We start from the raw sequence: 12,863 nt of genomic DNA, 5'->3' as shown, positions 1-12,863 counted from the left end.
CAACAATAAACGTGTTATTCTTGAGAACTTTACAATGGAAAAAGGAACCAAAACCTAGTTAAAAAAGTTACTTGAATATCATTTCATTGCTTGCGTGGCAGTCAGCCTTTCGAAATTCATTATTTATTGTAAATTATGATTGAACCTGTATTTTGATGCACAGTTGATTTATTTTGTAGCCTAGTGACTTAATTAGCAATTCCACTGGAAACAACGATATCTCTTACTACATGTAATAGTAAAGCAGAACAGAACAACATAAAGACGAATTTGTCTCCAAAATCAGGACGAGTTCAGTGTGAGGATTATTTTCATCAAACTCGAAAGAGCAATTTGTTTGCTAGCTATGCTAGCAGTGCGTGGCAGTTCTGCACGGCGTTGTTAAAGCCTGTCTGGTCATAAGGTAAAACACACATATAGAGCACATCTATAACAAAGTGGGTGTGAAACAAAACAAATACTAAATAAAGCACTTGCAGCGCTATAGGGAATACTTTGAATACATTCGATTTTACTTCGTGTTAGCCGGCTATGCTAGCGAGCACCAGTCACGTGACTAAGTGGCGACGAAGAAGTCGACGTCATCGTCAACACGGAAGTAGTCGGGTGGTGTCGCCTTAACAGCTACTGGAGGTTTTGTAGGCGAATTAACGGCTTTTTGTTCGTTTAACAATTTCACTTTCAGCGGTAGTTGTCGAACCAGCGTGGAAGCCATGAACGTGACGCTGGCGGTGAAACAATACATCTCCAAGATGATCGAGGACAGCGGGGCAGGGATGAAAGTGCTGCTCATGGACAAGGAGACGGTGGGGCACAATCACCCTAAATCTAAATTCTATTTTGCATTTCAACATAACAATATTTACATACAAGATGTATTCATAAGGCAACGTTCATCGATGGTCCTCATGTTGACTCTGCGTGTGTTTGTGTGTAGACCAGCATAGTGAGTATGGTGTACACACAATCTGAGATCCTGCAGAAGGAGGTCTACCTTTTTGAGCGCATTGACTCTCAAAACAGAGAAAGTATGAAACACTTGAAGGCCATCTGCTTCTTCAGACCGACTAAGGTACGCCTTATAATTATTGCAACCACAGTACTGCACTGTAATAATATTCGTAGTATTAACATAGACTAGAAGACTAACAGGAGGCGTGTTTGCATTGCAGGAGAACGTGGAAAATCTCATTCAGGAGCTGAGGAGACCAAAGTACAGTGTCTACTTCATCTGTAAGAACACACACATCTCTGTACGCTGTTCACGAGGGGTGTAACGATTGATCGACAACGATAGATTGGTTTATATTCCTAAATTTTGAGTATATTGATCTGTGCAAATTTGCTTTCCAAGAGATAGGTATCAATCCAAGATAGTTTTAAAAGGGAATCGGTCGACAATACTAGAAAAAAGAACATATTGGATTTAAGAATGGCAGGCTTTGCTTGAAGTTCAACACTTGTGACAATAATGATTTAAAACATTAAGTCTATTTTACCATCTGTGGCATCATCACAACAAAATGTCTACGGTGGCCAAAAAAGGTTGCAACAAACGCTACAAGAAAATAGTGTAGTATCTGTGACGTGTGTCTGTGTGTCTTTAAGAGTGGTGCTGTTGTGTGTGATGAGTGCGAGAGTGGCAGACTAGTTCACTGAGTCCAGCAAGAGTTTGGGTGTCTGTGCCCTGAGTGTCTAAACGAATGAACGAACAGCAACTTTTGTGTATATGTGAGTTTTGACTCCCTAAGTTTGTTACCGCTTGTTAAGAAAGCGTCTACAAGTGTATCTCCGACTGTCTGTCCTTCTCCACTTACAATATCATAACTTTCAGCAACAGCACAATTGCTAAAGCCACAACAAATACAAATGACACAACACAATGATAAAGCCGCAACACAACTTTAAACCACAGAAGACGGGGCCGACAAAATGGAATTGACAGTGGTGCAAGTTACCGCGACGCATCGACTCTCGGAACACTAGGAGAAGACATTTCATGAGAAATAGATAAATACCAGAGATTGATCAAGGAGGCAATGGAAATTAGGAAGCGAGGGACCAATGCCATCAACTTGGGATGAGGGAGCATACATGCTACCACACACCTGAGACACTGTCCGTCATTGGCAACGTGTGCATGCAGAACAGATACTATATGGCCGGATCAGGGAACTTTATTTAGCAGGTAAAGCTACTGTTAAAATGTTGGTTATTGCACTTTTATTGAAAATTGCTTGAATGTTTAAAATGTGTTTCCTCTTGTTGATTCGACCTTAAGTGTTAGTTGCGCTTTGATGAAATAAGATGTGAATGCATTGGCCATTAATTGTTGTTTACTTGCTTGTGTGTATCCACAGTTCATTTATTCATAATTCACTTACAATAAATAACAGGTGTATCGGATGCTTTACATGCAGTATCCAGTATTTTGCTTGAGTTGTTTTGCAAAAAAATTACTGCATCGATTTGAACTTACTGAACCATTTTGCATCATATCGTTCTAAAAATAATACCATACCATCCCTGAATCGTTTCGACAACCACAAGTATTGTACCGAATCATTGTTAAAACGAATCGTTACACCCCGACTGTGTGCTCTTCACACTCTTACTTGTGTGTGGTTTGTGTGTGTGTCAGACTTCAGTAATGTGATCAGCAAAAGTGAGATCAAAGCTCTTGCTGAGGCTGACGAACAGGAGGTGGTCGCTGAAGTGCAGGTGAGTCCAACCCCATGTTTGCTTCATATCCATCAACATGGCGCTAACCTGTGTGTGTGAATGAATGTATGCGTCCACAGGAGTTTTACGGAGACTTCATTGCTGTCAATCCTCACCTGTTCTCCCTCAACCTGCACGGCGTGGCCAGGGTAAGTGCATTAGTAGAATGCTGTGTCTAATGCATATCCTCAAGTGTTTGTGTGTGTGTGACAGGGGCGAAGCTGGGAGCCATCCATGTTGTCCCGCTGCACACAGGGCCTGACCTCCGTCCTGCTGGCCCTTAAGAAATGTCCTATGATCCGCTACCAACTGTCCTCAGACATGTCCAAACGTCTGGCCGAGAGCGTTAAGGTTTTTCTCAGCATCCTCTTTCCCCCACTTACCTCACCGTGACCATTGACATTTCCTCTCTTTGGCTGTGCAGCAAATAATCACCAAAGAGTACGAGCTGTTCGACTTCAGAAAAACTGAAGTCCCGCCCCTGTTGCTCATCCTGGACCGCAGTGATGACGCCATCACGCCACTGCTCAACCAGGTGATGCACTGCGACACGCAATTACCTCAGCCCAGCACGGCTCACCTGACACTTTTGTGTTTGTGACCCCCCACACTACAGTGGACCTACCAGGCCATGGTGCACGAGCTGCTGGGTATTAACAACAACCGCATCGACCTGTCCAGAGTTCCCGGCATCAGCAAAGATCTGCGTGAGGTGGTCCTGTCCGCCGAGAATGATGAGTTTTACGCTAACGTGAGTCCCCACAAAGTTTGACTTGTTACCTCCAGTGAGTTAGGCTTCAGTGAAAGCAAATGACTTTACACCTTCAGTAGAATAAAATATAATAGAAAGTACTTTATTGATCCCTGGGGGAAATTCAGCACCACAGTTCTCTCACAATAGACAATAATTATAATAAATAATATAACATCCATCCATCCATCCATTTTCTACCGCTTATTCCCTTTGGAGTCCCGGGGGGCGCTAGTGCCTATCTAAGCTACAATCGAGGCGGTGTACACCCTGGACAAGTCGCCACCTCATCACAGGGCCAACACAGAGAGACAGACAACATTTACACACTAGGGCCAATTTAGTGTTGCCAATCAACCTATCCCCAGGTGCATGTCTTTGGAGGTGGGAGGAAGCCGGAGTACCCGGAGGGAACCCACGCAGCCACGGGGAGAACATGCAAACTCCACACAGAAAGATCCAGAGCCCGGGATTGAACCCAGGACTACTCAGGACTTTCGTATTGTGAGGCAGACGCACTAACCCTTCTTCCACCGTGGTGCCCATAATATAACATATATGATATTTTATATTTATAATATAAATATATTATACATATATTCTACATTTAAGTGCAGTCGAGAAGGAACATATGCATTATAGAGTCTGTCGGTATGAAGGACCCCCTTTGTCGTTCCGTGTTGCATTTTGGGAGTCTGAGCCTTCCACTGAACGTGCTCATTCTCTCCGCACGGTCCAAGTGTAGTTGGTGGGAAGTGTTGTCCATAATGGCTAGGAGCTCTGTTACACTTTTTCTCTCTGATACCACCTTCAGAGAGTCTAGCTCCAACCCACCATGTTATTGGCCTTCTTTACCAGCTTGTCCAGTCAGTTTGTTGTCCCTACTCTAAAGAGCACTTTTTTGATGACCTGCCCACTTTTTTAAGGCCCTCGGGTGTTACTCTTGAAACTTTTTTTGGCTGTACGATTGTATTTGAATGTAACTAATTTGTCACTTCACATTTGGGACGATCAACAACTACAGTGTTCTGTTTAAATCCCAAATAATAATAAGGACCTGCAAGTCTTTTATAAATTGGTATATAGCAAAAATACATTTGAATTCATTGTTGATTAGTTATATTTGAATGTTAAAGGGACACAATTGTTTTTTTTTTCAAGAACCTGTACTTGAACTTTGGCGAGATTGGCACCAACATCAAGAACCTGATGGAGGACTTTCAGAAGAAAAGACCAAAAGGCCAGCAGAAGCTAGAGTCTATTTCTGACATGAAGGTACTTAAAGAGGAATTGCACTTTTTTGGAATTCGGCCAATCTTTTACAACTAATATGAATAACAAGACGACATATGTATTTAAAAAAAAATGGCATTTTAATTAAAAAATAAACGTAAATAAAAGTCAGCTTACAATGGATCCAATGAGAGGTACTCTATTCCGCCCATAAACCCCAATAAATAACCATCCAAAAACCGCCACAAATACTCCATTTAATTTTGCAACCTAAATTAACGATGTATATGTGATATTATTAGTATAAGCGCTACCGCAAACAGACTATTTACAGCAGCACTGTGTTCACTAGCTTATATAAGCTATATATATGTGTGTTACATGTATATACAGTGGGGCAAAAAAGTATTGAGTCAGCCACCGATTGTGCAAGTTCTCCCACTTAAAATGATAACAGAGGTCTGCAATTTTTATCATAGATACACTTCAACTGTGAAAGACAGAATGTGGAAAAAAAATCCAGGAATTCACATTGTAGGAATTTTAAATAATTTATTTGTAAATTATGGTGGACAATAAGTATTTGGTCACTTCAAACAAGGAATATCTTTGGCTCTCACAGACCTGTAAATTCTTCTTTAAGAAGCTTTTCTGTTACACAGTACTAAAATACATACATTTTAACCAAATGATTAATACGTGTTTCTTAAATAAACTATCAATAAAATTAAAGTGCAAATGAAAATACACCTTCAACCACTTCAGTCCTAATTTTTGCACATAAGAAACTTCTCTGACTTTAGGGCCACAAAGATTAGTAGACATCATCAATAAAAAATCATATTTTACTTACATGTTTCGTTTGGTAAATATAAGCACCCAAATTGTTAAGCAGGCTGCTTAATTTAAAATACTAGGCATGTGCGTATCGATCCAAAGTCCAAACAGCAATAGTATAGTGTCACTAGGCAAGGCCAGGCAAATTTATTAGTAGAGCACAATTCGTGCACAAGGCAATTCAAAGTGCTTTACAGAAAATTAAGAGGGCAAAAATAAAAATATAAAATCATAACTAAAATTCAAATAAAAAAATAGTCATCATAAAAACAATCATAATTAAAATTAAAACCTATCAAATACTGTGAATAAAAGACTTTCAGTTGTCATATGCACAATTAATACAAAGGGTTTTCAGGCTGAATTTGAACATTGCTAACGTTGAGGCGTGTTTCACATCTTCAGGAAGACTATTCCAGATTTTAGGAGCATTAAACTGAAACGCAGTTTTACCATATTTGGTCCTGACTCTGGGCACCAGGAGACCACTCCCTGAGGTTCTCAGAGCTCGAAATGGTTGATGTGGCTCTAACATGTTAGAAATGTACTTTGGTACAAGACCATGAAAAAACTCGTACACAAGAAAAGCTGATTTAAAGTGTACATATTCTCTTAGCAACAGTAAGCCAGTGCAGTGACCTAAGTACTGGACTAATATGTTCATATTTTCTGGTTCTAGTCAGGACTTGAGCAGCAACATTTTGAATGAACTGCAGCTGGCCACTACAGTAGTCTAACCTGCTGGAGACAAAGGCATCTCTTTCTAAGTCTGATAGTGACATTATTCCTCCTATTTTGGCAATGTTTTTCAGGTGGTTAAAAAGCTGATGATGTTATTGACTTATTGTTGCTGTTAAAGTTGAAGCCTGAGTCCATTATTATAGATTTTTAACATGGTTAGGTTACAAGGTGACTAATAATAGTATATCTTTGTTTCTTTGAGCCAAAGACAATGATTTTGGTTCTCTGTTTAGCTGAAGAAAATTGTTTTGCATACACCCACTCTTCTGTTGATTTGTTATTATTTTTCCTTGTATTACTACAAAATCATTTGTTTTGTTTTTTATTTACAAAAAGTAATGGGACCACCAATACTGCCCCTATAACTACTTGGTCCTGTATTGATAACCAAATTTGTAGGATCCCCCATTACATTTTAATATAAAATTTGTTCATCTTTACACTTCTCTTTCTTGTGGTAAATATTCGTAACAAAAGCAAGCTGTTTTGACTATAATAAGTAATGTTAATGTTTACGTGTTTATTCCTTTATATAAATAATAGCATGTGGCTTAATCATCCTAGCTGACCATACGGGATGAAAACAGTTTTGATAAAATAGTGCGTAATATTAGTTTTATAATTTCTACTACTACTTTTTGGTAAGTGAATCTGCTCTGCAACTTTGTAATTTCTACATTGTGGGATGGGGAAAATTCTATCCTATCTGCCATTTTTTTTTTTGCACTGAATGTTTACAATTTACAGGACAACTAAATTTGAGACGCAGACCAAGTCTTTATCTGCTGACCCCTCCCCTTCCACTTCCTTCCGCTAGGCGTTCGTGGACAATTACCCCCAATTTAAGAAGATGTCAGGCACCGTGTCCAAACACGTGACGGTGGTGGGCGAGCTGTCCCGCCTGGTGTCAGAGCGTCATCTGATGGAGGTGTCTGAGGTGGAGCAGGAGCTGGCAGGTCAGAACGACCACTCCAGCGCTCAGCAGGTGACCGCTGAAATGTCTCTTCGCACGCAGGAAGCTTTTTTCTTCTCAAATTAAAAGTGTATGTGGGGTTTTTTCAGAGCGTGCGTCGCCTGCTTCAGAACCCCCGTTTGTCTGAGCTGGACGCCGTTCGTTTGGTCATGCTCTACGCTCTCAGGTACGAGCGCCACAGCAGCAGCATTCTTCCCGCTCTCATAGAGGAGCTGAGCCGAAGAGGCGTGTCAGATCGCCACCGCAAGGTGATGATGTCATCGCTGTAGTGTGTGCGTGTGTGTGAGAGAAAGTGACTTCAAAAACACTGAAAACTTCCTAAAACATTACTTCTACCCTTGTACGATGTCACTCAAGTGTGTGTGCTTGTGTGTCAGATGGTGTCATGTATGGTGGAGTACGGCGGGAAGCGTGTGAGAGGAAGTGACCTCATCACGCCAACAGATGCTGTGGCCATCACCAAGCAGTTTTTCAAAGGCCTCAAGGTTAGGCCCGCTGTCACCATGGCGAATGTGTTCTGTGGGTCATGTGACACCTGTGTGTGTTTGTGTGTTATGTGTGTGTGTTGTGTGTGTGTGTGCGTGTGTGCGCGCAGGGTGTGGAGAACGTGTACACACAACATCAGCCTCTTCTTCACGACACTTTAGATCAGCTGGTTAAAGGACGCCTAAAAGACAGTCAGTTTCCTTATCTTGGAGCAAGCAGCCTCAGAGACAGGTAACTGTGCTCATATGGTTTCACATGACTATGCGTCACATGACTCACCTATGTGTGTGCGTGTGACACCCCAGACCTCAGGACATAGTGGTGTTTGTGATCGGAGGTGCCACTTACGAAGAAGCTCTGACTGTTTACAACATGAACCGCAGCACGCCGGGTGTACGCATGGTGCTGGGAGGAAGCAGCGTGCTCAACACTAAGAGGTATCCACACTTAGAGTAAAAACCTGTCTGATGGCGGTCCAAACTCCTCTTTCTCCTTCTCTCAGTTTCCTGGAGGAAGTGATGTCCGCGATGAGTAGCAGCGGCGACAAAGCCTATGGCGGCGGTCGCCGTAGCAACCGACACTGAGCAACTTCAAACACAAAAGCGACATTCCTCGTTGTCGTGAAATAGTGTCTCTAATGGCTGAAAAGCAAATATTCTTCTTGTATTTATAATTTTTTGTGTTGATTTAATGTGAATCAATGACAACATTTCACATCGTTAAGTGCAATGTATAGGTGTTTTTATTTGTATTTTTAGGGCTGTCATAATTAACGGAGTAAAAACGATGTCAAAAAATGTCCTCTAACGGCACTTTTTTTTTTCCATAGATACCTATACCAATTGAAAATTATAGAACGGAACATAATTTCTGGCAGGCTGAAATTATATGTACTGTATATTCCCCTTATAACATGTTCTGGTTAATAATCCTCCATAAAGAGTGTTTATTAGGCGGCTCGCATTGCTGTATTACTGCAGCGATATGAATAACATTAACTTATATAACACATAAAATACAGAACACCAAAAGCATTTATTTATGTAAAATATCAGGTGGCGACTTGTCCAGGGTGTACAACACCTTCCGCCCATGTGCAGCAGAGATAGGCTCCAGCGCCCCCCGCGACCCCGAAGGGAATAAGCGGTAGAAGATGGATGGATGGATGGATCACAGATTAGATCATCCACATTTTGTGTTGTTAATGCGCCAAACTGGCATGTAAACTCAGAAGTGTAGCTCCACCCCTTTAATGCAAGTGCTCTAGCAGCCGGGGATACAAAATCTGGCACGACACCGGGCACCACACATAATGTTTTATTTCTTCAGTTAAAAAGTGTTTGTGTCAATTTTGTGTTGAGCTGGTTTTAAAAAGCATAATGTAATAAACATTTCAATAAAGCAAACAAATTGTCCTCACCCATGTTCATAGTATTAAAACGTGGCCATTATCTGGCTAAAGCAAATTTATTAAAGATTAAAAAGATTTACCTGTGATTAATCACGATTAACTGCTGAGGGAAATGTGATTAAATATTTAATTGTTCGGCAGCTCTAGGTTTTTAAGCAGGCTTAAAGTATAACTTTTATTGTACTTGAGCATTAAACATAGTGCTGTTAAACCGTTTTTTAAAACCAGATTAATCACACCTTTGAATTTTGATTAATCAGGACTTATCACAGGTTATAACAGTTTTTTCAGTTGCTAACACCCTTTGTCCAACCAGTTGTCATATTTTCAAAACTTTAAACATATGTAGCACAGCATCCGTCTTTAGTAGCCATACCATGCACGCATTTCATGTCATTTTCACACAATATGCAGTCAGTGAACACATTTCCACAATGCTTACATTTTTTAACAGACAAGCTATACCTCCCAACAAAATTATGGAATGATTTTGTATTGTTCACAAATGTCAACAAACAACATCCCGCAAAAGCAAACAATATTTCAAATCTTAGATATAGTACAAAAACCTATGTTTCTGGAATGATATCAGTTCAAAAACATATCTCAGCTGATAAACAGACAATTGAATAATTGGCACACAGCTCATTTATATTGGGTAAATTGCCTCAGTGGCAGTGGTCAGGAGAACTTTGAATAGGGATATTTTTGAAAAAGACAAAACACTTTAATGTTTGGCCGAGGAAGAGTAACAACAAATGGCCCAGTGAGAAGTGCAGGCCGAAATGAGAGGGAAAGGTAGCGGTGTAAGAATGCATGGTGGTGGCATTCCTAGGGCTGCAAGAACATTAGTCCATGAGGACATGCACGCCAATATCATTGACCTTGTAATCAACCACGGTCTTTCTGTGATCCCAATCTGCGGGGTCAACGGTTACCTCCGTTATAACAAATCTTTCAACAAACCAACAGGTAATTATTGCATTTTACATGCATTGTTTTTATTCTCACTTGAGATGTCAATCAGGCCACGCAGCAATGCACATGTGGATTTTTTCTCTCTCCAAAGAATGCTTCTCACAAACTGCGTTTCCATTGCAGTTTTTCACAAAATAAAAGCAACATTTCAAAAATTTCGATAAAGTACTTTTGCAACTTTTGTTTCAGTTAAATGGTGTTTTGCTTTACGTCACGAGCCGTAATTCTTGTAAAATGTCATCCTATGAGGAGACTCCACTTTGAGAAAGATTTTGCAGCCACTGCTGTTGCCGTGATAGAAGACGAAGGCAGCGAGTGATCGCTCAAAGGCAACGTCCTTTCGGCCCACTTGAGACTTGTTCGGGTGTGTGGGTCTCTCTGAGCCTGCGTGTCGGCCTCTATTGCCGGGAAGGGACCAGTGAAATGGCCCGGCTGACCGATAGGAAGCAAGACCAAGAAGGCCCGCCTGCCGTGTCCTCATAGGCGCCCTGTAAATGCGCAAAAAGTGTTTCCATCATGTTTGATAAAAATTTCAATATTTTAACAACTCAAAAACCACCCCAATGAGAGCGCAAAAAATGTTTTAGTGATATTTGAGGTTTTTTCATCCATCCATCCATCCATCCATTTCCTACCGCGCCAGTCGCCACCTCATCGCAGGGCCAACACAGATAGACAACATTTACACTAACATTCACACACGAGGGACCATTTAGTGTTGCCAATCTACCTATCCCCAGGTGCATGTCTTTGGAAGTGGGAGGAAGCCGGAATACCCGGAGGGAACCCACGCATTCACGCGGAGGACATGCAAACTCCACACAGAAAGATCCCGAGCCCGGGATTGAACCCAGGATTAGTCAGGACCTTCGTATTGTTAGGCAACCGTGAAGCCCTTGTGGTTTTTCGAAAGTATCAATGTCAGCCATTACGCTGACATTGTCCAAACAGAGTGGTGATGAAGCAGTTGTATACTTTTCCCTTTGAAAGGTACAGTATATTATATTTTCAATTCAATGTCCAGTTTTATAAGCTTTGCGTGCACTTTGCAAGTAGATAACCTACACAGTGAGGGGTTACAGTACAGTATGGTATACAATGATGAGACTTACATAAACTTTGTCTCAGAGAGTTATGGATTTGGAGGCCAACCAGGCCCCTCATGAGTTGAGTTGAGTTGAGTTTGAGTTTATTTCGAACATGCAAGCATACAACATGATACATCACAATTTCCAGTTTCTCTTTTCAACATGTTCGAAAAGGAGTAGGAAGAAGCAGAGCTTATTTAATCCTACGCCTTTTCTTTTACATAACAGTTGCTAAAAGTTTTGTTCACTTCCTGTTCGCAATGTCTTCACAATATACTCCATAAGTAATCACAATAAAAATAAATGAATAAATAATTTTTGAAGTAAGTTTTATTCCATACGATGAGATAAGATTATTTTGAGAATGAAAGAATGAATGGGTGAATAAATTCAGAATGTTTATCATGGTTCTTCTTTTTTGTACTTTGTAAACACTTTAAGTTTGAAGAGTTTCTTGAAGTGGATCATATTAGTACATTGTTTGATTTCTATGCTTAATCCATTCCATAGTTTAATTCCACATATAGATGTACTGAAGGTCTTAAGTGTTGTACGTGCGTACAAATATTTTAAGTTGCATTTTTCTCTAAGATTATATTTCTCCTCTTTTGTTGAGAATTGTTGTATATTCTTGGGAAGCAGGTTATAGTTTGCTTTGTGTATAATTTTAGCTGTTTGCAAATTAACTATGTCGTGGAATTTCAGTGTCTTTGATTCAATAAATAAAGGATTTGTATGTTCTCTATATCCAACATTATGTATTATTCTAACTGATCTTTTTTGTAACACTGTTAGTGAATGAAGTGTAAATTTTGTAATTATTTCCCCATATTTCTACACAGTAACTCAGATATGGTAACACTAGTGAGCAGTAGAGAACATGAAGTGATTTTTGGTCTAAAACATATTTAGCTTTATTCATTATTGACGTGTTTCTTGCCACTTTATGTTGTATATTCTTTACATGAGATTTCCAGTTCAATTTATCATCAATCTTTATACTTAGAAATTTGGTTTCATACTCTTTCAATTTCTATTCCGTCTATTTGTATTTGTGTTTGACTTTCTTTTCTACTGTTACCAAATAGCATTATTTTAGTTTTACTGAGATGCAATGATAGTCTGTTTTTGTCAAACCATTTTTTTAATTTGTTCATTTCTTCTGTTATTATTTGTATTATCTTCTGTGTGTTTTCTCCTGAACAAAACGCTGTTGTATCATCCGCAAATAATACTAACTTTAAATCTCTTGTAACTTTACAAATGTCATTTATATAGAAATTGAATAATTTAGGTCTTAGTATTGATCCCTGAGGTACACCACAGGTTATATTTAGCATTGTAGAAGTGTGTTCGCCTAGCTTCACGTATTGTTTCCTGTTCGTTAGATAACTTCTTATCCAGTTTAAGACTAACCCTCTGATGCCATATCGTTCTAGTTTTTGGATTAAAATATTATGATTAATTGTGTCAAATGCTTTACTTAGATCCATAAACACTGCTGCCGCACATTTTTTTACTGTCTATTGCATTGGTAATTTCTTCTGTAATTTCAATTAAATCTGTTGAAGTTGAAACATTAGTTCTGTATCCATATTGGTTCTCTACGAGTATTCAATTTTTATTTATGAAACTCTAATCTGT

General features: G+C 39.7%; 1 protein-coding gene across 1 annotated transcript; it reads left to right on the top strand.

The window, feature by feature from the left end:
• Window positions 1-563: 563 nt before the first annotated feature.
• On the top strand, window positions 564-10,312 carry vps45 (vacuolar protein sorting 45 homolog). The gene is made up of 15 exons (XM_061908534.1): window positions 564-806; window positions 938-1,072; window positions 1,173-1,233; window positions 2,642-2,721; window positions 2,802-2,870; window positions 2,935-3,072; window positions 3,146-3,256; window positions 3,338-3,472; window positions 4,634-4,747; window positions 7,101-7,268; window positions 7,346-7,504; window positions 7,634-7,741; window positions 7,852-7,973; window positions 8,048-8,179; window positions 8,245-10,312. The coding sequence occupies exons 1-15, from the start codon at window positions 714-716 to the stop codon at window positions 8,324-8,326; spliced, it is 1,707 nt and encodes a 568-aa protein (XP_061764518.1). The 5' UTR covers window positions 564-713; the 3' UTR covers window positions 8,327-10,312.
• The last annotated feature ends 2,551 nt before the right edge of the window (window positions 10,313-12,863 follow it).

Source organism: Nerophis ophidion, linkage group LG08 (assembly GCF_033978795.1).
Source record: "Nerophis ophidion isolate RoL-2023_Sa linkage group LG08, RoL_Noph_v1.0, whole genome shotgun sequence".
NCBI classification, from domain to species: domain Eukaryota; kingdom Metazoa; phylum Chordata; class Actinopteri; order Syngnathiformes; family Syngnathidae; genus Nerophis; species Nerophis ophidion.
This window is presented reverse-complemented; position numbering and strand designations above follow the sequence as displayed.

Excerpts from the sequence above, each read along its gene's own strand:
- vps45 (XM_061908534.1), top strand. The coding sequence starts at position 714 with ATGAACGTGACGCTGGCGGTGAAACAATACATCTCCAAGATGATCGAG. Across the intron at positions 2,871-2,934 it reads ACCTGCACGGCGTGGCCAGG|GGGCGAAGCTGGGAGCCATC; the intron begins GTAAGTGCATTA and ends TGTGTGTGACAG. Across the intron at positions 3,473-4,633 it reads ATGATGAGTTTTACGCTAAC|AACCTGTACTTGAACTTTGG; the intron begins GTGAGTCCCCAC and ends TTTTTTTTCAAG.